The 27629-nt window shown below is 37.9% G+C and overlaps 1 protein-coding gene across 1 annotated transcript in view; it reads left to right on the forward strand.

The window, feature by feature from the left end:
* si (sucrase-isomaltase) overlaps positions 1-12466 on the forward strand; it is a 59854-nt gene extending 47388 nt beyond the window's left edge. Inside the window, exons 36-46 of the mRNA XM_013910370.1 lie at positions 46-179; positions 356-390; positions 1010-1126; positions 4322-4470; positions 5279-5363; positions 5459-5515; positions 5943-6067; positions 6400-6488; positions 8589-8638; positions 10821-10985; positions 12389-12466. Coding sequence (XP_013765824.1) covers positions 46-179; positions 356-390; positions 1010-1126; positions 4322-4470; positions 5279-5363; positions 5459-5515; positions 5943-6067; positions 6400-6488; positions 8589-8638; positions 10821-10985; positions 12389-12466 — 1084 coding nt within the window. The remainder of the gene's footprint in view (positions 1-45; positions 180-355; positions 391-1009; positions 1127-4321; positions 4471-5278; positions 5364-5458; positions 5516-5942; positions 6068-6399; positions 6489-8588; positions 8639-10820; positions 10986-12388) is intronic.
* Positions 12467-27629: the final 15163 nt, after the last annotated feature.

The following is a 27629-nucleotide window of genomic DNA, read 5'->3' on the forward strand; positions in this document are numbered from 1 at the left end:
ATATCCATTTATTTCCAAATTTCTGTGTCCTTCTTCTTTCCACAGTGCCCTTCTGGATGTGACAGGTAAAAGAGGCATAGTGGTCACCAGGTCCACCTACCCCTCTAGTGGTAAATGGGTTGGACATTGGCTTGGAGACAACAATTCTGGTTGGGATCAGCTTTACAAATCCATTATAGGTACATACAGATATATATTTTAATTGTTTTCTTTAAGATAAAACTTGTTATTCATAATTAATGGTATTCAACAATAATTATTTGGGTCTTTTTTACTTAGAGAAAAAAGTGACAAAAAACCCAAAACAAAAGAAAAAATACAAATCCACAACTTTCCATATTCCTTTCTTCTACAGGTATGATGGAGTTCAGTCTGTTTGGCATCTCTTACGTAAGTATCATCATCTGTCCGGCTTTTGACAAGATGTAATCTTATTGAGCGATCTTGCCCTCGCTAAATAGATTACAGTAGCTTGAATTATGTTATTTTGTTTGCTTGACCCATTTGATCAGAGGACATTGTGAAATACAACGCGAAGCATGCGACTAGAAGCCCCACCTCACTAAAATTCCCATGTATTACTCCGTCAGGACATGTTATTAAATTAGCAGTCCTGAATGAATCGTGCATTTTATATTGTTGTCCTGGCTCTCTCTGTCTTTACTTGTTTGCTTTTTTCTCTTTGCGCCTCCTCTCCCCTCACATATTGTCTTTCTGTCTTTTCTCCCTTCTGTCCGTCCAATAATAGTTATAAACTGACACCTTATTGATTCTTAATTGAAGACTCATTTGCATGTGTCCAGCCCAGCTGCAAGGTTATACAATGGAAAGACATCTCAGAAACACGATGATTGCAAAATAAATAAACTAAAATACCATGACCCCAGTTCCTGTAGATCAGAAGTTCTTTGTAGATACACCTGCTCTTTGATACACATGTTTCTTCTTTCTGTCTATCTCCATCTCCTCACACACACATTGATAAACTCAGACTCTTTGTCTCTTTCAGACCGGGGCAGACATATGCGGGTTCTTTAATCCAGCTGAATATGAGATGTGTCTTCGTTGGTCACAGCTGGGTGCCTTCTATCCATACTCACGCAACCACAATGGCAAGGGTAACCCAGTGAGTGAATTAAAAATAAACTTTTGTAGACTCAAGAGAATATATAAAAAATGTTTATATTTTTTATATATATTTATATACTTACATGAGTATATAAGAGCAAAAACAAGATTAAATGTCACCAGTGCAGTGTATATGTAAAATATAATGTTGTTGTAATGATTTAAATATACATTAATACATTTTTGTTCAACTTTTAAATTGCATTTGTAAAAATTAAATATCAATCATCTGGGGGAAAAAATATCAGCAATTCCACGAAAGCCATGACATTGTATATCCAAAAGTAGTCATGTTTTTATATTCATGAAATCTTGTAACTTGCATTTGCCTAAGATTAAACTTCACAACATTCAGCTCCGAATGTTGGATGAAGGGTATATGAGCTGCTTCTTCTGGCCTTAAATGACACAAATCAAGGTGCTCACTACATCTGAATTCTCCTATAGCCAGCATGTGTTTGTGTTCTGAAAATATGGGGTCAAATTCTACTGATATATTACGAACACATACCAGCTTTTGTGCAAACTAAGTTACTTCCTATTTCCTTTGCCATCTCTTTCTTAATCTCTGTTTGACATACGTGCACACCCACACAAACACACAGAAGGATAGACCTGTTCAGCGGTGTTGTGTTGGTGGCATTCATTCAAGCGCTGACCTTTAAAAGCGTTGGAACACATCTGAGAAATCCAATAACGCCCGTCCGGAGATCGATCCCACCAGGCGAAATTTCTCTGCTCTACAGTCTGCAATACTAGACAGGACACAGTTGTGTATGTATATGTGGGCGTGTGTTTGTGTGTGTGGGTCAGTGCCTGTGCTTTTTAACAACATGGAGTGGGGATATAATTGAATTCTCAAGGTGATCTGGGCACCACTGCACACCACCTAACCTCCACACACACATGCACGCCATGATACCAATCGTTTAATAATGGGTTGCAAATGGATGTTTAAACATGAGTAAAACTGGCAGAAAAAAAGTACTCACACGGCAGGAGAGGGTAGCTCAAAATGACAATTTCAGAGGAAGCTGTAAAGTCAGAGAGAGAAAAAGTCAGAGGTATTAGGAGAGAACTGATGAGCATGCACACTGTGTATTTATAGCAACCTGGAGAAAAAAAACACACAAAAAAACAGAAGACCTGTCAGGGAAAATACTGACATGCAAAAAAAAAGAGAAGGAAGAGCTGAGGAAGTCATATGCTTTGAGAGAAAGCAAGACAAACTACGGATAAATCAGTGGCGATGTACACAAGATGACAATTGAGTAAGTTAAATGGCCTTGACACAGGCTAGTAATAATGATGTGAGAGGTGGGAAAAGATAAAAAAAAGAAAAGAAACTATTTACCACTTTTGAAGCACAAATCTGAAAAGGAATGTATTGAATGAGAGTAAAATGTGGCTTTTATCTAGCACAGCCAGATAAAAGCTATGCAATCATCAGGCAGTTAGTGACTGCAACATCTAGTCTGCTTAACAAGCCATTTGACAACGAAGTATGTAACAGCACAAACCAGACTGGAGGGTATCCAAGGTCAGAAACAGGGGAGACAGAAAGAGAGAGGAGAGTTTTTGCAGAGTCATTCCCAGAGCTCCGTCACGCCTAGTGTCTCTTTGCCCTCAGACAACTTTCAGTGTTGACCTCTAGATAATTTTCACCGCACTAGCAATATACTGCCGTGTCCACAGTGATATCAGAACAAAATTAATTAAACAAGAGACCTTCTCGACCAAGCCTTGCTTCAGCAGGGCAGTTATATTGGAGTCATGTACATTGTTATTCACCCAAAGGGACATATTACTCTTCATCTAAATATATTTTCTTTTTCTGATATGAGCTATGCAAAACAGAAACTCAGATGTTTATTAGATAAGGTGAGGGGGTAGATTCGAGACAGATAAAATGAAAAGAATGACCATATACTGAGGAGGATATAAGAATGGGTAATGCAGCCAAACAGATGGCATCTTTATTTTTTTTGAAGGAGCGAATGTCTTGCCTTTTTCCTTTTGCATTTTGCCACTATAAATTATATGAATTCATAGCATATTGACCCCACTTTTCTTGCACATCTCCATCAATCCCATCTCTCGCTTTCTATGAATGAAAATTCTACCTTGAAGGTTTTGCAGAAAGTGGTATAACTGTCAGGCCATGCAATATATGTGTGGTGTTTTAGATTGTATGAAACAAGTTTGGGAATATTTTATGTTGGTTATTGTAATTCTTATGTGCTTTTGTTTAAAATTGTTTGGCCTTTTTTTTTTTTTTTTTTTACAAATTGTGTTTCAATATTGGCATCCCCTAAATTCATTATCAGAGAGTTTGGGTGGCTTTAGGTACAAGTGTAAGAGCTTTAGAAAAAGATGACTGAACCATGTTTTTGAAATTGTTTCACCTTGCATCCTAGAGCCTTCTCCAGTTCTACAACCAAAAGGTGGAGAGTCCCAGGTATTTAAACCCAAACTAGGGTTTAAATATCTAGGACTGCTATTTGGTAACTGTTAACCTGAATATATTGTGATGATGTTTAGACAGATTAACACATGCTGATAAGCTTCTAAAGTACTTAGAGTAATATAATGTATACACATACATACACAGCACACTGTAACAGAGAGCAGGAAAACAGCATAAGAATCACCAACCAAACTAAGTTTCTTTATCTTTTTGAGTCTTCCAGTGCACGACCCAGACACACAGCCATATAAGCTTCTAGATAATCCAGACAGCAAAAATCCACACAACTGTGAAACATTGTAGCCAGTGATTGATGGGGTGCTGTGTCTCTTTGTCAATGTTTGCCAGTGGTTAACAACTCATTGCTGTACTAGATCAATAGGCAAATTCAACACTGCATTTGTGTTTTTAATTTCTTTCAAAAGGCGACGCATATCGACTTGCTAAGCGCAAAAACAATATATTTGTCTGTTTGCCGTAGACAAACATAGACACAGACAGTTACATTTAAGAAAATGAAAAAAAAAATCAGATCAGATCCAACTTGATCCTAAAAGTTTATTAAAAAAGGGAAAAAAATCCGTTGAAAATTTGGTAAATGGTGATTGGTGTATTCATTCATGTGCTGTTAGGTTCTGTATTTAGTTACCACTGTCCAACAGTTTTTTTAAAAAAATACAAATTTTGTTAATATCATGTTTAATGGTTTGTTTGTTTTTCTTTTAGAGGCAAGATCCTGTTTCTTGGGATGCGGCATTCGCCACTGCAACCCGGGATGTTCTGAACATCCGTTACACCCTCCTGCCCTATCTATACACTCTGATGTTTGAGGCACATACGAAAGGAAGCACAGTTATCAGACCACTTTTACACGAGTAAGTGTAAACCGACAAAACACAAGGCTCTTATCTTTGATGATAATTTTTGGGGCCATTTAGCATTACATTTAGTCACTTTATCAAATAATTGAGCTATTACCAGCATGGATCTTTCATCCTGATCACTGGCAAGATGACCTGATTTTATACTACACTGCTTCTCATTAGAGAGCAGTGTGCAACGTAACATGAAGAAGTTTCTGAATTTAAAAAAAGGAAACTTTCTCTTTAGTGTACAACATGTTTTCAACCCCAGTATCTTTTAATGACTGATAACACAAGTTATATCATGTTTCTAAAAGAAGGCTTTCACAATTGGCTACAAATGCTAAGTTAAATGGGAGATAAAACTGACTTTAACTGAGTGTCCATGAATTTTGTAGTGAGGTAAGGTTGCTTTGAGAAATGGGCTCTTGAGAATAACTTGAACTGGTAAGAAAATTAGAGTTGTATTCCTTGCCACAACAGCTGCCTTTAAAAAACCCTTTGCACAAGGCAATGTGACTGTGTAGTGTAGAGGCCAAGCATAGATGACTGTGGCTGCACTTGGTAGCTCCCAAATGTGAATGTGTGAAATTGTTTGAAGAAGAAGACATATTTATTCATTTTAAGAGACTCTTATAAAGTCACAGATGGTATTTAAGGAGCTGGCACGGTGAGTCTGCAGGGTTAATTGGCTTGCATCTGCAAACCGTTGAATTCTGAATGAGTACTTGAATAGTCATCTGGGTTGAGGATGCATACGAGAGCAGTGGTAACATTTCTTTCAGTCATGTTTAATGGCCTCTGTGGTTGTATGTTGTAGGTTTGTGGATGATAAAACTACATGGGAAATCTACAGACAGTTCCTGTGGGGACCTGCCCTGCTCATCAGCCCTGCACTGGACCCAGTATGGTGCAACATGTGCACATGTTTTGTATTGTTTTTATTTTTTTTATAGCTTTAAGGTTGGCTCTGATTTTCTTTAACTGATTTTTTTGACAGGGAGTCACAACTGTAAGAGGATATATTCCTAACGACCGCTGGTATGACTTTCACACTGTAAGTACTTGTTCGTAACAACAGTAAAGTATTTAGTGTCAAAGTTCTTGCAGAATGCTGAGAACTAAAAGGTGCCTCTGTTTTACTGACTTAACAATTTTAACAGGCTAAAATAAAAACTACAACAAACATTCACCTGACAGTAAATACAGTATGACAACACCATCACAGAGCTACAGCTTAGCCACTACAGAGAGCACCTTAATAACAAAAACCTACTCTGTGGGGCTAAGGGAGTCCCATCTGTTAAACAGCATTACAACCCCTTGTCACTATGCACACATACTAACACATTTCCACATATGCTAGTCTGTGCTTTTAGTCTCTACCCTACCGATGCAAAGGACCTGTTGAATTAAATTAATCAAAGATAATAACCTGTAGTATTTCTAGTACTTTAATAGTATGTAATTATTTCTTTCATCAGGCCAAAGCTGTTGGAGTGCATGGCACAATGGTTGACATGCCAACACCCTTGAATCATATTAACCTTCACGTCAGAGGAGGATATATCTTACCCTGGCAGAAACCAGAGAACACTACATATTACAGGTAAGTGAGCATACATTATGACTGATACATCTTGAGAGTTTGCAGCTACAGGTCAGCATCCTGTGTGTTGTATGACTTGTGTGTGTACGCGCGCGTGTGTGTATGTGGGGCTTAGTGCCTGTGCAGAAATGCAGAACGGAGCATATATCACTTGTGTGTTTGAATGAGAATGAAAGAGAGAGACAGTCAGAGGGCGATGACTGTTCCAGCAGGAAAGAGGTCAGATGGATCCCCTCAGCAGGAATATATTTGTTCTCAGCAGCAGGTATAAATAGACATTGTCCTCTATTACAACAAATCTATTACAACCCTTTCTGCCCCTTTTGTTTTAGTCGGAAGAATCCTTTAGGACTGATCGTTGCCCTGAGTGACGCTGGAACTGCCAAGGGATCATTCTTCTGGGACGATGGTGAAGGAATAGGTAAGCAAAAGGTTACTTTTGAACACGTACTGCCACCAAAACAGCAAATACTGTATGTGTTCATGGAGTCATTATTCCTGAATAGTAAAATGACTCACTAGAACTAATTTTTTTTCCTTTTGTTTTTTGTGGAGTTGCCATTAATAATAGCCATAAATAAGAGTTAGCATAAGAAATGCAATCACCAGACAGTTTTTTTCTAGGCATTAATAGCTTCACTGTCTAGTGAGGCTGTGCCAGGCCTGAAGTGGACCCAAATGCAGAAACTTGTGCACGGAAAAAGAAACTTTATTAGCAGCTTTTTCTAGCAAATAAAGCTGCTAAACTTTATTTAGTATAACTTACAGAAAACAAATTAAAAATCTAGAACATAGAACTATGAACAAAATACTGGGACACTAGAAGCACGGAAAAACCAAAACCAGAAACACAGGGAGACTTACAACACATGAGGGGGTATGATACGACAAAGGAAAACACAGGGCTTAAATATACAAGGGACGAATGCAGGGATGAGAAACAGGAGGGAAATACAGCTAGGACTAATAAGACATAAGGAGACAACAGGGTGCAAAGGTAGATACACTGACATAGGACATGGGACCGTCAAAATAAAACAGGAAATGACATGAACATTGAACCAGGAAACAAAACACAACACCAGGAACACAAGGCAGGCACAGAGACTAAAAATCACAGAGGTGCTAAAGAATAACTAAGGAATACGAAATACAAACGACTAAACCACAAAAAAGCCCACAAAATCCCAGAACATAGAATAAACAAAACCTGACTCCAGACCATGACATTCACATGAATATCATGGTACAGGAAGAGCAGTAGAACATTTTAGGTATTTTTATCACAGTTTCTAATCTTACTTACAACCCTGTAACCAGATACGTTTTCAAACAGGAAAATCCTTTTTTCATTCTTATCTTGAAATTTACATTTTCTGTTTTTTTTTATTTATGGGTTTAAATCACCTATTTCAAAAACTGATATCATTACCACAAAAGACAGAAGTGGATCAATCGCCAGAACTTGATGCTTTTTAGTGGACGAAAGCTGCTAAGTTGGTGTGCAAACAAAAAAGATCAAGCTTGTTGTATGATAAGAATAACAGGCTTGCTGTTTAAATTACAAGATGTGCACTGATTAATGAAAGATACAGAACATTTTGGAAAATTAGAAAATCAGAATCCACTAATGGCTTTTCATCCCAGTGTGTGTTAAGCTCCTGCGCAGTTAGTTATTCAGTGAAAGTAATTCTGCTACTTTCACTGAATATGAAATTCAGTATGGATTTTATCAGAAAGACACAGTGAGCTACAACACGTCTATCTCTACTTCCTCGCTTATTCTCAGACATGCATATTTACACATACACGAACAGAATCAGTCTCAGAAGTGCGTCTGTGAGAAGATGCACTCGTCTGTGCACGGTCTGTTTGTGTTGGGACAAAGGAGAGAAAGGCAGATAGTAAGCAAGTGAGGAATGCATAGAAGGGGAGTGACAGAAACCATTACAGTAATTCCCTGTGTCACAGCCTAGAGATATGCTCTCCATCACTCCTCTTTTATCTGGTCCCTTGCTTCTCTCTTCTGCGTCTCCCTGTCTGTCTGCCATGTAGCCTTCCTATGTCTTGCTTGCTTGCTTTGCCTCTCAGCGTATCGCTTTCTTACCTGTACTATCTACTTTTCTGCTTGTTTCGGCTTCCGCATTTTTAAGTTTTACCTCAGAGGTTTTGCTATTCTCTCCGCTGTCTGTCAGGTCAGTCCAGCTGCAGCACTCATTGTGCTACTCTGTCATTCACTGGTGTTCTCTCGTGCATTCAACTGGTTTTACTTTCAAGCATTAATGCCACCTATGTATATTTAAGTGGCATAGCCAACTGTTTATTTTACTTAATTGGGTTTTCTAAGGTGATTATTTACTTGCTCTTTAGGTAATATTAATATGAACTTAAACCTTGATCAACACAAATTTTTATGCATCCCTTATATGTCGCTGCGTCGCTCATTGCATAGTCACATACTCCTTTGCATACCCTCCATGCCTCTGCTCTGAATGTAATTCACTCCTGTTTCTCTCCTCAGACACAGTGGAGAACAAAAAATATCTTCATGTCACATTTTCAGTGACGTCGGTGAGTTCAATGGCCAAATACAAGCCATACTTCCCCCCCCCCCATTATCATCATTATTACTATTAATGCAGCAAGACAAGCAGATCAGCTGATACCTTAGCATTTAAAAAGGCTGTGGTGGTGTGTGTGGCTGTGGTCAACATAATTTTGGTCAGGTGCAAAGCTTTTGTTGTGAATGAACCCTAATCAGAATTCTGTGGCCTAAAATTAACATGCTTAGACAGAAGAGCCTGAAGTTGAGTGGATATGTTAATGCAGATTTCGGTGTGTTTCTGGCATTACAAATGATTTAATAATCCTGCCTTTTTAAGGCAACCTCTAATGTAGAACAAAACATTTTTTAGGGATTTATGTGGAAAGAAACAAACTAACTGACAGAAACAAACAAAGAAAATCCCAAATAATCAGACAAATAGTTCCCAAAGGTATTATGACAAACCTATTATCTACCTTGTATAAAACCTCTAACCAGTAAGTACACTGTCTCCAGGCTCACAAATCAGAATTATGTTGAAATGCAAACCTTGTGACTCACCACTCAATCCAGTTTTGAAGTGCATTTTAAACAGGTTTTCTGACTCTCTATTAGCTCTCATGTTTCTTGAGACTTTCTGTTTTAAAGTCTATATGCTGATGAACATGAACAGCTATATGCTTTCTGTTTGATTTCCTCTTGCTGTTTTGGGGAAATCAGAAAGGAACATGCAATACTCCAGAAAGGTCACATACAGTCCTTTAGTTTATACACTTTAAATACTTTGTCTACCTAAAGTCCAGGATCAACCAGGATCATGAAGGATAACAGAGTAAAGTCATGCAGGTGCAGGAAGAGCGTGTAAGGACTTATTCCTTGAATTTTGGTCTGAGACACCAGTGCCAACCCTGGCAACACCATGCCACCATGCATAAACAACTATCAAGCTTATTGAGTGAAGTGGATGAACGAGTTTTGTCCACTGACATGAAGACATTCTTAAATCAAAACATAACCCTAAAGGGTGTGTTATCTATAAGGAACAAGATAGTAAAGGATTCACTTGTGATTCTAATGAAGTTTTACAAAATTGAATTCAAATTTGGCACCAGCAACAGAGTTGCCTCATTGGTGTCTTTTGGGGTAAATTTTAAAATATTGCTACTATGTAAGGATCATATCCTTCTGCAAAAGGTATTTAAGTTAGTTGAAAAAAAGAAAGAAAGGTGGCCTATGTGTTATGGCAAAGTTTGTTTGGTAACAACTTGATAGTAGTTCAGGTCGGACATGTTAAAAACTCCCGAATAGCTAGGACCAGTGGGAATAACCCAGCCACAGTTGCCTCTTTGCCAGGCAAAGACCCAAAGGCACACATTAATACACACATCTAAACCCAAACACACACATATATGCAAAACCCTACAACATACACTTAAAGCTACCGTGGCCAAACATCTGTGGCTGTCCTCTGCCTACAATCAGGCTCAATTCAAAGCAATTTCACACAGCGATAAAACAGGCACTGCCTGACAGCCAAAGAGGGAGAGAGAGGAAGTATGTGTGTGTGTGTGTGTGTGTGTGTGTGTGTGTGTGTGTGTGTGTGTGTGTGTGTGTGTGTGTGTGTGTGTGTGTGTGTGCACGTATTTTGTGTGTGCACGCATGCGTATGTAAGTGACTGTGGGGATGTATGTATGTGCGAACAGGCAGATGTGAGAAGATGAGGATAAGTTGAGCAGAAGCAGCCTGGCAGATTAGCAGATCGTATGCCACTTTGGATGTCTATCTGAATGTAGGTGCGTATGTGTGTGTATTCGTATATGTGTGTTCTCTTAGCTCTGTATGAGTGTTGGACCTCAGTACAGCTAAAAGGAATCAGAGTAAACAACATTACCTGTTGGATATAAAACTATAGGACTAAAAATAGAACTATATAAGGAAGAGATTCAAATAGTAAATCTCACTCACTGAAAAGATGAAGCAAAAAATAAACAATAATGCATGACTGGGTAAATTTCATGACTCAGCTTAAACATTTTTCCAGCAAACTGAATATGAAGTTCATGATTGTTGTTATCTGTCCTGTCATGCAATTCCTATAACAATACATATATTCCCATAACACAACAAATTGACATTGTGTTTTGTACATATACATATATATGATTCCCCTTAACGCCTCCTCTTTGTCTTCATCACTTTCAATTTTAGAACACTTTGATCAATGCTGTGGGAACATCTGGCCTGGATGCTGCAGATTATTTGAAGCTGGGTGTGGTGAGGATTTGGGGCGTGGGAACTGAGATCACAGAGGTTACCATAACTTTAAATGAAGGCCCTCAGCCACTAACCCCACAGCACAACCTTGAATCACAGGTCAGTACATTTCTGGAACACTTAATTCAATTATGGTTAATGCCAATGTCCAAATATTGTGTATATCCACATTAAAATAAAATTAATCAAGTATTATTCATTAAACTACAGATGACCGTATAAAACCTAAACTGCATATAGGAAATGGTCTATCACCACAAAAGCTCCTAACATAAATTAAATGTTGAAATGAATGTTGTGATGTTCAAAAATGAGCGTTGGTGCTCTGTAGGCAAGCCAGAGGTTCATGGTCAATAAAGTTCAGCCGCAGAAGGAGGGTGTGTACCAAAACATGACATGAAACACAGATTTTCTAAAGCCTTAAGATACTCAAAATAAAAGTATAAATAATAGCAATAAAATTCTCAGAATCCAAATACCCAAATTGTAAATAAGAAAGAAGAGTTTGGGTCATGTTTAAAGATCTAAAGCTGTTTTGCAGTGCTACATTGGTTTGAGGTGGGAAATGAAAAAAAGGAATTAACAGTCCAAGAGGATAGCATGTATTCCCTCTCCTCATTTGGCTTATGATAAAATATTCCTGTCAAGGTTGTGTACTGTACTCAGTGCACTTATCAGAAGCATGAAAATGATAGCTACTGCAGCTCCATAAATAATGGTAGATGAAAAAGCTGTACATTTATACTGTTCTTGAGAAGATGGACAGGGAGAAGCCAGACGAGAGGGCAAGAATTGCAGATGAAGAAAGTCAGAATGACAGAGGACTCAGTGTTTGTGTGTGTTGGGGATGCAAGGATGGGTTACGAATACTGAAAAGACAGAAAGATGGTTTATCTGTAGAAAGAAGGGAAGGACAGGCAGTACTGGTGGAGAGAGGGAGAATGCATCACTGTAACTAGATGGAGGGAAAAAATAGAGGTGAAAGAGATAAACGTGAAGAATGAAGGATGTGTGGGGGTGGGGGAGAAAAAGGGCAGCGAGGAACAAGAGAAACGGAATAAGGATGACACAGTATGTGCATGGTAATAAGTAGTTTTTCAGCATGAGACAATCCATTTATCTTCTTAAGTATTGTCTGATGGGGTAACAACTTGAAAGAAATAGTAAGCAGCTGGTGCTGTGTCAGTTAAATACAGTGAGGTGGGAGAGCTATTTCTGTCTGACACAGGACGAGATGTTTCATCCTGAAGACGTATAGGCCTGCTCTTACTGTCATGCACAAAACACGTCTCAGTGTCAGCTTGTTTAACTTTACTGGAAAGATGTGCTGTGTATATATTAGAAAAACTGAATTATTAGCCTTTAGATCAGATCCAATTTATAGAACAGAAGGCAAGTGCTGTACATTCAACTCTTAAGTCCTGGATGATGTTTATTTAAAGAATAGTAAACGTGAGCCACCAATGAAGAAGTAAAACTGATGTCTCCTCTTGCTTTTACAGGAGCTGACGGTAGATATTACTGATCTGAATGTGAATGTGCAACAGACTTTTCAGTTAACATGGAAGACCAAGGCTTGAGTGCAGTATTTGTGTTCACTTGTAAAAAAAAAAAGATATCTTAAAATAAGGGTTCATTAATTTAAACAAAGATGTGAAGAATACATTTTGTTTTTGAACATGAAATGTGAAACCTCAGTGCCTCCCATCAACCTATAAAACCGAATAATGTTTTCCTTTTTACCGTTAGACTGTGCCTTTAAAACAAATGTTTGATTTACTCTAAATAACTTCAGAACTTTATTGTCATTCAATATCCCAAAATGTGTGATACCGTAGACAAAATAATGACTGCCAATCATGTCTATGGTAGGAATATTTTTTCTTGCAATCATGTATACATGCTGATTACTTTTAAGAAAATGAGAATAAGGTAATGTTAGGATCCAACTGCAATGAACTCTGTGCATCATATGCATGTCGTTCCTGCAAATAAGATATGAATAAATCAGTGAACTAAAAACTGTGTTTGGTCTTCTTCTCCAGTTATATGTGTCTCTGTTTTCATATTGGTCTTTTAATCCAGTTAAGAGAAAGTTATAATGACCCATATAATCAAACCTGCACAAAATCTTAGGAATGATGATTTTGATAGGTGCAAATGTGACGCATCATTGAGGTTTTGTAGGTACTAAGAATTTAGTAATAGTAAATTAAGTTTCATTAACTCCAGTTTGTACTTTGCACTTGTGTTATTGTCATTTAGTGCTGTGCTTTTGCCACTTGTATTTTTCACAGTAGATATGCGCAGACTTGTGCATGTATGGGTGTTTGTGTGGGTGTGCCAGCATCTATTTATAGCTCTCACCTGCAGCAAGCTGTCTACCTGTGCTTTGTCTCATCCCATTATTTTCCCATATAATGATACAGCCATCCATTATTCAGCCTGCAGTAAACCTAATGATGTCAATTTAGCCATGGGCACCTCAAATTGATTTCCACTCTAATCGCCACTCCACGGGAAGCAATGTGTTTGGGGGTTGCTGTAGAACGTTGTGTTTATGCGCTCATGTCCAAAAAGTTTAGAACTGTGATGAATCATTCTAAGCCCTGTGTTCAGGTTAGCTATTATTTTGAAAAGAGAATTTTTACACTTTGACTGTGAAAACATCCTTACCTTCAGTGCCTCTGGGACTAATTGAGCTGATGATCTGAAGAGGCATTCTTCCTGGATTCATACTGAAGTCATTACTGGTGTAAGAAAGAGATAAAGACTGTAGACTGTGAATGAATTCGAAGTTTTGTATTCTTCACATTCCTGGTGGTTACTGGTTCCTTTTTTTACACATATATATTTTCTCTCTCATTTTGTCAAAGAAAGAAAGTTAATAATGAATTACCCCTGACACTACCATGTTTTGAATTTGTTGTGAATGAGACTTAAATGCTTTCTTTCTGTCAAACATTTGTAAAAATTGACAACAGCATTGGCTCAGATTTTTCTTTTCATCATTTCTGCTTTCCTGTAATTTCCAGCTCAATTTTGTTCTCATCATTCTGGTCAAATCTCTTGCCTGTCTTCTGTGAATCAATCAACCTCACTCCAGTTCCACATGGATGTAGCCCAAACTACATGTTTTGGGAGGGTGACTGGTTTGCAATTAGTTGGCCACCAAAGTTTTCTGCTCTGTACCACACAGAGGCTTGTCGAATCAGTGTAGGTTAGAAAGATTTGGGGTTTTTTGCTCAATGTTAAAATTTCTAATGCTCAGAAAAAATCACTGCTCTCGCTTTTCTTTTGTTTTAATATAATCCCCGTAGTCAACCCATGTCAAATACGGGTCTACTCGTACTTTAAAGAAGTGTTCCTTAGGCTTGAACGTCTCTCTCTGGGCCTGACCCACTAGATAAACACGGCAGGTTTCCTGTTCTCAAATATGTCATCATCCCTTTGGCCCAATCATTTTTACCCATCTTCTGTCTGCCAATCAGCCTCTGTTCTGTGCTCTTTAAATCTCAGTGCTTAGTGCTGTATTTATGCAAGATACAATATACTCCAATAAAATCCTATTAGAATGTTCCAGATTCCTGAAATTTGAAAAAAAGGGGGAAATCTGATATAAATTCAAAATACCTAAATTTATCTTTAAAAAAAGCTATTGAAAGAGAGCTGTAACATAAGAAAATGTGCATAATCATGTTCATTTATTCCTCATTGTTGGAGATAGTCGATACAGCTAACCACGAGCCTGCTATAAGAGCAGTTAGTTATCAAGGTAACTGCCAGCCAAGATTAGGCTTAAGGGTCCTAAAAATTATTGTTTGCCTGTGATAAATAGTTGGATTACATTCACATTCAGACTTAAGTCAGTAAGTCTGACAATATTAGATGCCCTTCAGAGAAAGTTTAGGTAACACTGCCAAAACAGCGGTGCTTACACTGCCAACAGAAAACTTCAGGATATCTTTGACAACTCACCTGAATATCACTGCCATCAGTCATAAGTGAGCTTCACTGACTTATCGACCCGTATTGGAGCCCTTTCACAAATTTCTACATCTTCCTCTGGAGTAAATAGACAACGAATACTTCAGACACCCACCATTTTGAGAGCTGAGGTAAACAGTGGACTGACAAGCTACACTTACTACAGATGAAAAGTTGGAAGTGACTCAGATAAAAACACTAAATATTTATTTGACACATATCTGGGATTTTTGTTGTTGTTATTTTTTTTTATCCCTGAGTTATTTCTATATAAATATGGTGTGTAAAAAGTGTTTTTCTTATTTTATACACAGACAGTAAAAGAAACTTGCTGGCTGTCTATGGGTGTATAGCAGGGCTCTCCAACTCCAGGCTTCGACGACCCATGTCCTGCAGTTTTTAGATGTGTTCTTGATCCAACACAGCTGATTCAAAGGGCTAAATTACCTCCTCAGCATGTCTTGAAGTTCTGCAGAGGCCTGGTAATGAACTAATCTTTTGTGACCCAGGGCGAGATCTAAAACCTGCAGGACACCAGCCCTCGAGGCCTGGAGTTGGAGACCCCTGGTGTATAGGGTACAGAGGGCTAAATGTCAAGCAGATATTAGGTAAACAAAATTTGAGCTTATAGTATTTAATGAACTACGAGGATTTAAATTTAAGGATTTAGAAATTTAAAAAAATCTACATACAAATAAATAAAATAATTAAAACGCACTGCAATAAAAATTAATCTTTAAAATGTATACAAAAAATATATACATAATATATATTTAGGATATTTTTAACAAAAAAAACATAAATAGCATTCTCCATCAGTGTTCAAATAATTCAATTCTAGTTCCAGATTGTCAAAACATGATTTTCGCATGATTTTTCTAAATTAATGAGGTCCAACGCTTCTTATGGATAGTTGTCTTTTTCTCTGACTTTCTAAAAGAGAAGCCATCTTAGCAGAAAGCATGCCTTCAAGTAAGTTGCAGTAACAGTAATGTGTCTTTGTTCCCGGGGTGAATGACAGATACAACAGAGGCACAGATGGGTGATGGGGGTGGGGAAATGAAACAACATAAAAGACAGAGAGAAAACACTGTGGCAAAATCAAAGTCTGTCAAATGTGACAGGCGCGTGGGTGCGTACACGTGTGCTATTAACATGTTAGCAAATGGTGTGAATTATATATTTCATATCTTTATGCATATGCCATATTTGAACTATTAAGAGCTCAGCAAAATCACCTGTGAGGTGTTACAAAACCAGTAATAATGAAAGTCAAATCCATGAGCACATTTCTGTGACAGTCACATCAGAAAAACAGCAAGGTGCGTAAAATGTCACCTGTCACAATAAATTCATATGCTAATTTTTCAGGACAAGCTGAATCTTGAAAATGTGCATCATTTTAAAATTAGAAATAGTTCATCTCTCATGGATTCGCAACGCCTTCCCCCCACAATCATATACACAGGCCTTAAAATTTAAATATAGACTATAGACTTGACCGTGTCTCCCTTTCTTTCTTTCTTTCTTTCTTTCATTTCTTTTCTCCCACACGGTTTTTTCTGTCATATTTTCATCTGATGAAGACAAATAGTTTAGAGACAATGAAGCAGAACCCTACTGAACCAGGTCCTTACAGCCAGGCTCACCATTTGACACACACAAGCACTCTCACTTACACACAAACACATAAAAATGTCACCTGTTTGACATGAGTAGTTTCACCCCTCACATTTGCTGATCTGTTGCTCATTTAGGGAAGTCATCTGCCCAGTGAGAGCTAACAGTGCAACTTTTATAGACGCATGAATGGTTCCTGACCCTGTCTGAAACACACAAGAAAACGCTTTCACAAAGCCTTCTGTTGTAAATAAATAAATAAATAAGAGGGGGAAAAACAAAAAAGCAACTCTGGATAGACTCGGTACAAAAACTGAAAAGGGAATGGGGAGGTGGGTTTTAAGGTTGGGATGCAGGGGGTTGTGAAAACATTAAAAACTAATAAACATAATGAAAAAATTAAGTAATTTATGGTATTTGTTAGTGCAACATAGCTTGATTTTTATGCATGTTCTTCTAATAATCTATTATTGAGAAATATCTGGCTAAAATGCCATTTTTGTCTGTGATAAAAACTGGCAGTTTTAAAACTGAATGAAGAACCTGCATCACTTTTTTCCCCACTTGTTCCACTTCGCTGATCATTTGAATGTAGGTACAAGTCACATTGAGAATATTGATATTACACATGGACAGCCTGCTAGCAAGTTGTTGTAGCACTTCTAACACGATTGTCTGTATAAACCAAGTGCAACCAAATACGAAACAAGAAGAAGAGCTGCGTATTAAATATAGCTAATGCTTCCTTTGATGTTGTGCAGACACAAAGTAAACATGTTTGTTTTCTTGCTAGAACTGATTTGATTCCATTCACTGATTCTGATTGGCTTGTCAGGGCAAAAATGAGCTGTCCCATTTTATGGCACTGAAAGAGATTATGTTGAAGACAGACAAAAAAACAAGACCGAATGTGGAAACCTGTTTATATTTGCTGAAAAACCTGGTAGAAAATGTAATTCAGAGGCGTTAGCGTTTCTTTTGTACTGGAATGTAAATTGTTTCGTTTTAGACCTACGAACAACATGGCCTGTCAGTCGCACTGTGCTGCAGACTGAAAAATCTGCTACAAAGCTACAACTGTTGAATTGGTTGTGACATTCATGGTATCCATAATGCTCTTCTGACATGTTTTTCCTCTGTTGAATCAGCATGTCAAGCTTTGTATTTATTGTGAAACCATCTCCGACATGGATAGCCATAGAATTCCAGACAATGAATCCTTATGACTTTAAGCCTTTCTTAGATTCTGTCTTAGATTTTTTACATTCTTAGCCATAGAATTTAGCAACTAATGACATGCCTATCATTTCAGTAAACATGGAGGAAACACTATAGCATCAGCCAGCATCTCAAAATAATATTAATTCTGTAGCTGAATATTGTACATTGTACACGAGGAAAAATTATGTTGATTTAAACATATGTGTGACTAACTTTAATCAGTAAAGATAAAAATTTCATCCATAACATTGTTTGTTTTTTCCAACATAAAAACGAGGATTAATTTAAAAACATGACTGAAGGGACCTTTTCCTTCAAAAGGGACATTTAAAGATGAAGGATACAAACTGTGGAGAGAACTAGACAGCCATTTTGTTTAATATAAATAATAAATGTCATTAAAGCACATCTGTCGACACTTGTTCGCTTCCCCTTCAGGTATCATGGCAATCATAATTGCACCATTACCATCATCATCTTGATCACTATTGTCATTATTCTTAACATGTCTCATTCAAGAGAAAAAGCCCATTCCACTACCAAAAGACAAAGGACACTTTTCTTTAATTGTGGAATTTAATTAGGCATGAAACTAAGTATTAATATTATGTTGAATAAAATATGTGCATTATATAGTACTGTGCCACACCATTGCTATAAAAACATGTTGGGAAATATTGAATAATTTCTAGACAATGTTTTTTTTTTTTTACTCTCCTTATGTGTCTGTTTGCTTAGAAAGAACCTACTGATCAGTGGTGCACAAAGATCACTTTAAACCCAAGGTGGACACAAGAGTTCACTGTGTTAAGCTGAGAGAAACTAGAAGGTTAATTATGAGTCAGTGCAAACTGGAACAAAAATATTTCTCTCTTTTACTGGATAGAGCACTGAGAAGAAAAAAATTTTTTTATTTCTGCAGATAGTGGATTAAGCACCAAAGGATGGCCACATGCATGCAAATTTATAAATCACATCAAATGGTACAACCGCACACCCACACACTTACACACTCATATAAACATCCCTTACAAATCAAATCAAAACAAGGCAAACACAGAGGGGGAACCATTTTTGAACTAGCCAAACCATCCATGCAGAAAAGGATTTAAATATCCTCGTGATTGCATCACTTCCAGTTCAACAGAGCTAGTCAAATGCCTCTGGTGGCCAAGTAATTCAGTGCAGTAAAGTGTGCACAAAAGCCTGCAAATTATCCAACTTGCATGATCACCAACAAACTCAAAGTGCAAGTTAAGATCACATGGTAGGGTATTCAAAGAAACAAAAGAAAAAAAACCCTCAATTGCCCTCAACACATGGGTATCATTCTATTTATCTATTTAGCAGCGCTTACGTAGCCATCGGCTAATAAAATAAGGACACCACAAAAGACGACCAATGAATGAATAAATAACCCATGTTCAAAATATACACTGTCAAGGCAGTGAAGTCTCCTCTAAGCTTATTCAGTTTATTCTGGGCGCTGCCATAGAGACGCAAGGACTGAAGAATCTAACTCTAGCTTCATTGTGGATTGCGATCACCAGCTTAAGGACACATACGTGAGTTACCTGCATACTTCACACACTTGTGTTGGCTCAGTTAATGAATGTTTGTGGGAGAGACATGTTACATTCTCAGCACAAGAAGATGAATATAGCAAAAGATGGCAGTCATGCATGGTAGTAATTGCAAAGCTAAAAACAGGGATGTGTTTTTTTTAGATAGTTTACGAGTAAATGTTGCCATGACAACACGCATTGCCTGATTGACATTTAGAAAGGACATACTGGGATTACGCTCATCTTCGTGTGTGTGTGTGTGTGTGTGTGTGTGTGTGTGTGTGTGTGTGTGTGTGTGTGTGTGTGTGTGTGTGTGTGTTTGCATTTCAAAGCATCTGATTCTTTCAAATTTCAAGAAATCCAGAGCATTTCCATTTCTTAAAAAGCATACTTTTTTGTAAATGTGATGCTTTTTGCATACAGCTGATGACAGCAAACTTGAGAGTTCCTGAGAAAAAGAGATTACCATCACAGAACAATACAGCGGATGATGACAAATTGAGAGTGATCACTAAAAGTGGATAGGGGAAGATGAGAAAGGAGAGTAGAACACAAGAGAGGGATGATGAGAGATGGAGAGCACTGGCATGGTGAGGGATCAGGTCAGGAAGAATAAAGGATGGTGGATGATAGTCATGGAAATACAGAGTAGAAGGGATAGATGGTAGGAAACAGAGAGGGGGGGTGTCCTCTTGGTAGAATAGTTCTGATTGAGGTCAGTTTTCCTACCAGATGAGATACCACTTTAATCACCCTCTGCCTGTCTCATCACCATTGAGGGGATGGCCTCATCAGGGAAAGAAGAAAGACACTGCTTAGAGACAGAAAGAGAGACAGACAGAGAGAACAAGACATATCAAGAGAAAGAGAAATTACAAACAGAGAAAAACATACAAAACATGAGTGAGATATGGAGAATAAGAGACTAGGGGCTGATTTCCAGAGAGAGAAGGGAAGTGAGAGAAAGAAAACATATACTGCATGAGTTACAATGCGAAAGTCGTTTCCAAAAGTTGAACTTACATTTAGTAGCTATTCACTAAATCTCTCAACATGAGGTTCAAAGAGATGTCGATGCAAGTGAATGAGGCCATTATTAAGCTGAAAAACCAAACAGGAGCAGTCTGGTACATAAAAGGCCCTGCACAGATCCAGAAAAAAGAAGGAAAAAAACACTCTTTGGACAGATAAAACCAGGATGAACTTGTTCTAGAAGGATGGGAAAATAAACACTGGAGAATGACAGGAACATGAGCTCTTCTTTTCATTTTCATACCACATGATCTGAGGCATGATGGAGTATATTTTATGACATTGGCATGTACTGGTATCATTGGTGTTTACTGATGATGTGTTTGCTGATAGAAGCAGTGGGATGAATTTTGAAGTGTACAGGGCTGTACTCTCTGCTCAGATTTAGCCAAAAATCTGTAAATCGGATTGAAAAGCACATCACATGGACACTGATCTAAAGCATATTGCCTGAATTATACCAGAGTCAAACCTCTCTTTATTGCTTTAATTTAGATAGCTGGTCTGCAGTGTTGGCACATGGCATTGAAGAAAACAATGGAATGAATCAATCACGTCCCTAAATTTAATTTAGCACTTTCAGATAGATATCTACAGTAAGAACTTTCCCCTAGTGCTGTGTAGACCATTATGCTAAAATGGTCAAGCTAAAGAGAATTTTCAGGAAATATTGGTAAATGTTCAGTTTCTATGCCATATGTCAAGACAAGATTGAGGGTGCCTTAACCGTTTTGGGGTTTTTTTCTCTTTTCCCCTGTCTCGGCCAAGTTTTGAGGATTGATTAGAAACGTGAATGGGTTGGTGGTGTGTTGAGGGCTGCTTTGGATTATTATCCCCACAGTCACCCAGCTAGCTTGGCTTCCAGGCTGCTTGGGGAGTTTTGCTGAGTTTTGAGACCCACGAGCTATGTCTATGTTTTAATAGTTTAGATCATGCCTATTCAACTACGAAGTTAGTTGGGCCAGATTTTCAAACCGAGGAATTTATCTGGGCCAGATATTTTTTTGAAGCCAGTAAGCAGCAGATCATGATCAATTTCAAACCCACACAAGTGTACTGAAAAACAAGTTGTTTTTTTTATTCCTTTTCCCCTATAAATCTGGTGGTGACCTCTCACAAATGCACACCAAAAGGTCCATTTAAAAAAAAGGGAGCTATAACTAAACTATTTTTTGCACATTTGAAATAATAATAATAATAATAACAAAAAACCATTTTGATAATTCCCTTTCAAATTAAAATAAATATTTCGCTGACCACTCACTTTTCCTGCCATGGATGGAGCCCCATCCGTCACAAGTATACAGACACGCTTCATATCCAGACCATTTTCCTCAAAAAGAGCTGAAATCTTCTCAAACATTATTTCGCCAGCTGTGTGTCCCTCTAACGGTAGTAAACCGAGCAATTTCCCATCCAAAAAACAGACATATACGCATAACTGTGCATTATCAGTTCTGTCTGTGATCTCCTGCTATAGACATTACATCAGTTTTCTTCAGGTCATCTAACAGCATTTCAAACTCGTCTGACGCCAGAACTTCAATTCTACAAATATTTGAACTGTCCTACAGGGGTACGTTTTTAATAGCAGATGTCACACTCACTTTTTACCGCATCCACCACGGCCAGCATGCAGTATTTCATTGTTTCAGAATCTGTGAAAGGCCTTTTCTTCTTCGCCAAGAAGCAAACACGAAGGGAAGATGCTGCAGCTCTCTCTTGGGCTGTACAGGACCCTCACCATGGTAGTACAACTCCGGTTGTAAGATTATTAAACTCGATAAAATGAACAAGTATTTGTCAGTCCAGGCAGGGTTAAACCAACAGTCTTCATTGCCAATTTTGCACTTCTGAAGTGAGAAAGACATGCTGTTGTCGCATCATATATTACGATGATTGTTTAATATGTTTACATCACGGTGCATTGTGGGTTAAATGTTGCTAGGCTACTAGGAGTGTTGCATTCACAGTCTACACTACGCTGTAGGAATTTTTAATTTTTTAAAAAATTAATTAATGAATTCATTTTTTGCGTTTTTCTGTGTTTCTGCCAGGACCACAGGCAGGGCCACTCGCAGGTTGCTTCTGGGCCGCATTTGGCCCGTGGGCCGCCATTTGAATAGGCTTGGTTTAGATAGAACTTAAATCAAGCTAGCAGACCTGAAAAGTTTGATGAATGAAAGCTATACCTACAATTTGCAAGTGATTAAACAGAATCAGTGCTTTGATAAGGCATGCATAGTTTATAATATAAAATTGATTGCTATGTAAGAGACTGCAAGTTATCAAGCTAGAGAGATCAGCCAGCAGAACACGACTCTTTGTTACAACAGACAGAACAGGAACAGGAAGTGATACAATAGCACATCAGAGCCAGCACCAAGTGGGAGAACCACCAAGTCTTACAGCCAGGCAGAATAATCAGCCTGTATGGAGACAAAGATAAAAATAAAGAAACAGGCAAACAGAGAGAGATCAGAGCAAAAGATGAATAGATAGGATTCTGGTTTCAGCATGAGGTTTCCCATCTGTCTGTAGCCAGAGTGACACCTGCTCAGCTTTGATTCAAAACTGCACACTGAGCTTTAACAGGAGGCACACATCATGAACAAAAAGAGCAGCGTGCACATATGTTTGTTCTCACATATGCCAACAAAAAAACTGAAAATCAGAGTTCACAAGGCCCTCAAAGATACAAAATTCTGAGAAAGCATAAAATATATGGAAACTATAAGAGAACAACACGTTTTCTTGGTGAGGATCTAATCCTATGGAAAGTAGAAACTTTAGAAACTATTGGGTAACTAGTAGTCTATGAATTATTTCCTTCCTTACTTAAAACGATGTAATGATTCCACCCAGCCTGTGGAAAGGGTTCGGAAGAAGGACAAAACATGTTTACAATCACAGGAGTCTTTCTTACACAATCACCCTCAAGGCAGAGAAATATATCACATTTGTTGAATAAATGAGGACTGATGGAAAACCTCTTTGCAATTCTCTTCATTTACAGCTTGTTTGGAATCAGCTTTCCTTTGGTATTAAGGGGATGATTATCTTGGGTGGGAAAAAAAAAACATCAGGAAAAGAGCTCATCATGCCTGCTTATACACAAAAGACATGCATCCCTTAGTTTAGACATCATAAAGAAGTACTTGTCAAACAGAGAACTGTTCTACTTACTTGTTACACACATTTGCTTGGTCTGATCATCTCTTAGTTTCAATTGCTCTTCAGTAAGATTTATGCAATAAAACATGGATTCGAATAATCTGCACCATGCAGCTTCATTTTGTTATGATTCTGGCAATCATGTCAAAAAGACAGTTTTAAATGGACTCTGCACCTTTAAGAACACCCTTACTGCTTCCACAAGAATTAAGAGTCCAACAGCTAAAAGCTGACTGAAATTGGCTCATGGAACAGTAATTTCTTTGATACTAAGCACACCAAAAGATCTATAACACGATGGCTGATAAAGAACATGATGGCTGATAAAGAAAAGAAGTTGTTGCAATGACCCAGGTCCAGACCGCAACCCAATTCAATTTCTCTGGCAAGACCTTAAGAGAGCTACGCCTGTAAGGCGAGAGACTGATTTCTGAAAACACTTACCTACCTACGCTCCCATTCACATTCCTTGGCAAGTTTATTGGATATTGCTACAATATCCTACCTCATTATATATACCTCTGGTTGTTCGTAATAAATATTCTAAACGTATCATCTGTCTCTGGGTTTGCATCTGAGTCCATAAAACAGCAAATGGTGATTTTCTTTTTTCTCTTTTCTTTTTTTTTTCTTTTTTTTTTTTACACACAGGCAGGTTTTGTGTCAGTGACAGGGCCAGCAGAAAACATTTGGCTAGGGACCTACGGTGCCTTTTTAAGCAACCGAGGGACTCCTAGTGAAGTCTGGCAAGCGACCCTGCATGTTAAAAAATTATGCTAAAGGGTTACCTGGTGTGTTATAATGTGACGGTAATAGGTCCTGACCAAGTGTCTTTGGAAATGAGACAGCTCTCCTTTAAAAAAAAGACCAAAACCAACAATGTGTTAACCTCTCTCTCTGTGGCTCTTACCCCCAAGCCTATGAATTCTCACTGAAAAACATGCTTTAACTTTCAGTAAAGGCTAAGTTATTACTAAAGTTAGGTCCCGTATCCGTTAAAAATAATAGATTTGAATGTTTCCAGTCATGTGTTTCGTGCATTAGTGAGTAAATGTTAAATGGAATGGTACTAGAAAACTAGTTCATGCATTTATTACTTCTAGGCTGGAATACTGTAATTTGTTATTATCAGGATGTCCTAAAAACTCCCTGAAAAACCTTCAGTTAACCCAAAATGCAGCACCAAGAGTACTGACAGGGACTAGAAAGAGGGAGCATATTTATCCTAAATTTGCTTCGCTCTCAGACTGCAGGCCTACTTGTTGTTCCTACAGTATTTAAAAGTAGAATGGGAGGCAGAGCCTTCAGTTTTCAAGCCCCTCTTCTGTGGAACCAGCTTCCAGTTTGAATTCGGGAAACAGACACTATCTCTACTTTTTTTTGCTAAAGCATATAGTTAGGGCTGGATCAGGTGACCCTGAATCTTCCCTTAGTTATGCTGCGATAGGTGTAGGCTGGTGGGGGATGATTCGTTGAGCATTTCTTCCTCAGTCACCTTTCTCACTCACTATGTGTTGTACAAGTTTCAATCACACATTAATACAGTGCTTAAGCACTTTCTAACCTATCCGAACACATGGATAAACTAGGTAGAACTTGCCTGATATGTAGGAACATAGACTGGGTTTGTCAGAGTTCGATCCACTGCGTTTCCAACTAGGAGAAAGCCCACTCTGCTACTGGAGTCAGTCACCCTATAGTGAGTATAAAGTCAGTTTATGAAGAGTTGTGGCCAAATGTTTTGACAGAGTTTGTTTTTTCATGCATTTTGATGCTTCAGTTTTCATTTTGATTAATTTTTACACAATTCAATGATATAGTAAAAACAATGACAAAGATTCAAACACACACAAACAAAGAAAAAATGGGGCACAACTGCAAGGAACAAATCCACATGATGTTTTGACAGCTCATATTTGTTAGAATAATCCTTACTGTACTTAAGGTATCGCTAGTATAACTTTGCTTTTACTCGGTTGGCTTTAAGACAAAGGATATCTCCATAAGTTAATGGATGACCATATGCATATCAATAACTTGATGAGTATGGAAAATGCTGTGTTTCTCTATGTGACCGTTCATTCTGATTTAGAGTTTTTTCTTAGAGTATAAAACTTCATAAACCACTGAATGTCAAATATTTGTTTTAGTTTGATCCTAAAATCTCAACGAAATATGTGTACCATTAAGTGAAATCAGTGCTATCAAAGAACTGGGAATACATGTGCACAGGTGTGTGCAGTGTGTGTAGTGTGAGCACTCTCAAGCTGTATACATGTATACAGCTTGAGTGTGACCCTGGTTTAATGCTTGTGTCTGATGTCATCCCAGAGATATATTGGTTTGGGAGTAATCTAAGCCTCAACACATTAAGGGAGTGTAGCTTCACTGAAGGATTACTCTGCACAGCAGGAGCCTGCCTTTAAATGTGTTAGCATAATGCTGGAGACAGCTAGGAGTAGAGGAAGGAGGCAGACAAAGGATAAATAGAGCGAGAGACAGTTTGTGAAAAGGAATAGAAAATCAGACAGGAACCCTACTGAACTGAAATGTTCAGTTCAGTAGGGTTCCTGTGTACTCACAAAATGTACTAAAGTCAGTTGTAATCTTGTCCATATAAAGAACAAGATTGTTATTGTAATATAGTGTAATATACAAAGTAGACATTTTGGGTGATTATTGCATTAGCCTTCTTGAGAAATACTGCCCGCTTTAGCCTATAATTGTCTCACAATTAACCTAAGTAGAAAATTACATGGTGTGTTGTAATCTTGCTCTCTTTTAACTCTTCTGCACCTTCATTACTAAACTTTTGCAGTCATTATTTTTTGACTGGTGAGTACAAGTATTCATTCAGTTTATTGTGCTTGAAAAATTATTGTATTGGGAAAAATCTGAATGTTTTAAGATGTTTTTAACTGAAGCTAAATAACCATTGATAAGCATTTTGGAAACTTATTTCACCACTATCTACAGTATAAATAGCATTTATAAAATATCACAGCATTATGACACTGTGGTGTTTGAATCACCACAGTGTCATAATGTGTATTTTGTGTCTTTGGCTGACAATTTAGCATATCTGTTATATTTACATTAAAGCCTATTTTGCTTTATTTATGTGTCTGGCATTCATATGACTCATCATGCTTTCACCATCTGCCCAACATTTTTGATGTCTGTTTGCACAAATTAAGCTGGAAAATCTGGTGAACCCAGTTAGTGCTTTAGACTCGAGGAATGTCTATTGCTATATAAAGAATTAATTCGTTTTAGGGTAAAAAACGAACAAAAAAAATTATGACAAAGGGTTTTATATAATTGCAGATATCAAAGAAATTTTGAACATATATTACTGCACATTAAGATGGACAGGCTTCTGAATGTATGAATATGTCTTATTTGGATGAACCAGATAGGGTAAAATTCACTGGCAACAAGGTGGCAAATGTTCGTGTACATTAAGCATGAAGAATCACAGTGGATGTGACATATGTAATCTTATTTGAAATTTGGCCATGCATGCACCCGTGGTATATGCGAGAGAAAGCCTAATGTGTGAATGTTGCTGTGCGTGGGAAGCAAGGGTAAACAGCTAAAGCAAATGCCAGTTTAGATTATGCATGAATAAGAGATGAAAATATAACGTTGCATGTGATGGAATCTGTGCTTAACATGCATGTTTAGATGGATACATGTAATACGAAGAGCATCCATGTTTATTGGTTGCAAAAAGCAAAATCAGTTCTGGGTTCACCATTTTTGATTTTGTGGTTAAGAAGACGCCAGAAAGTGAGGGTGGCGTATTTGGACTCGTGTTGCTTTTGGTTTACACATTTTTTGACCTTTGAAAGTCATTTGAAAAATGTGCTACTTTGTTGAAAATACAGCATAGATATAAACAGGGTATGTGGACAGTGATGTTGACAATAAAGACGTCAGTCAAATATCTATCTATTCATATATGTGTGTGTGTATAAAAAAAAAGCACCCAGCACGCCCATGCGGGCGGTTTTTTATCCTTCAAGCTCGGGTCCTCTACCAGAGGCCTGGGAGCTTGAGGGTCCTGCGCAGTATCTTAGCTGTTCCCAGGACTGCGCTCTTCTGGACAGAGATCTCCGATGTTGTTCCCAGGATCTGCTGG

Source organism: Pundamilia nyererei, unplaced genomic scaffold (genome assembly GCF_000239375.1).
Source record: "Pundamilia nyererei isolate P.nyererei 1_Seehausen unplaced genomic scaffold, PunNye1.0 scaffold00003, whole genome shotgun sequence".
Taxonomy (NCBI): Eukaryota; Metazoa; Chordata; class Actinopteri; order Cichliformes; family Cichlidae; genus Pundamilia; species Pundamilia nyererei.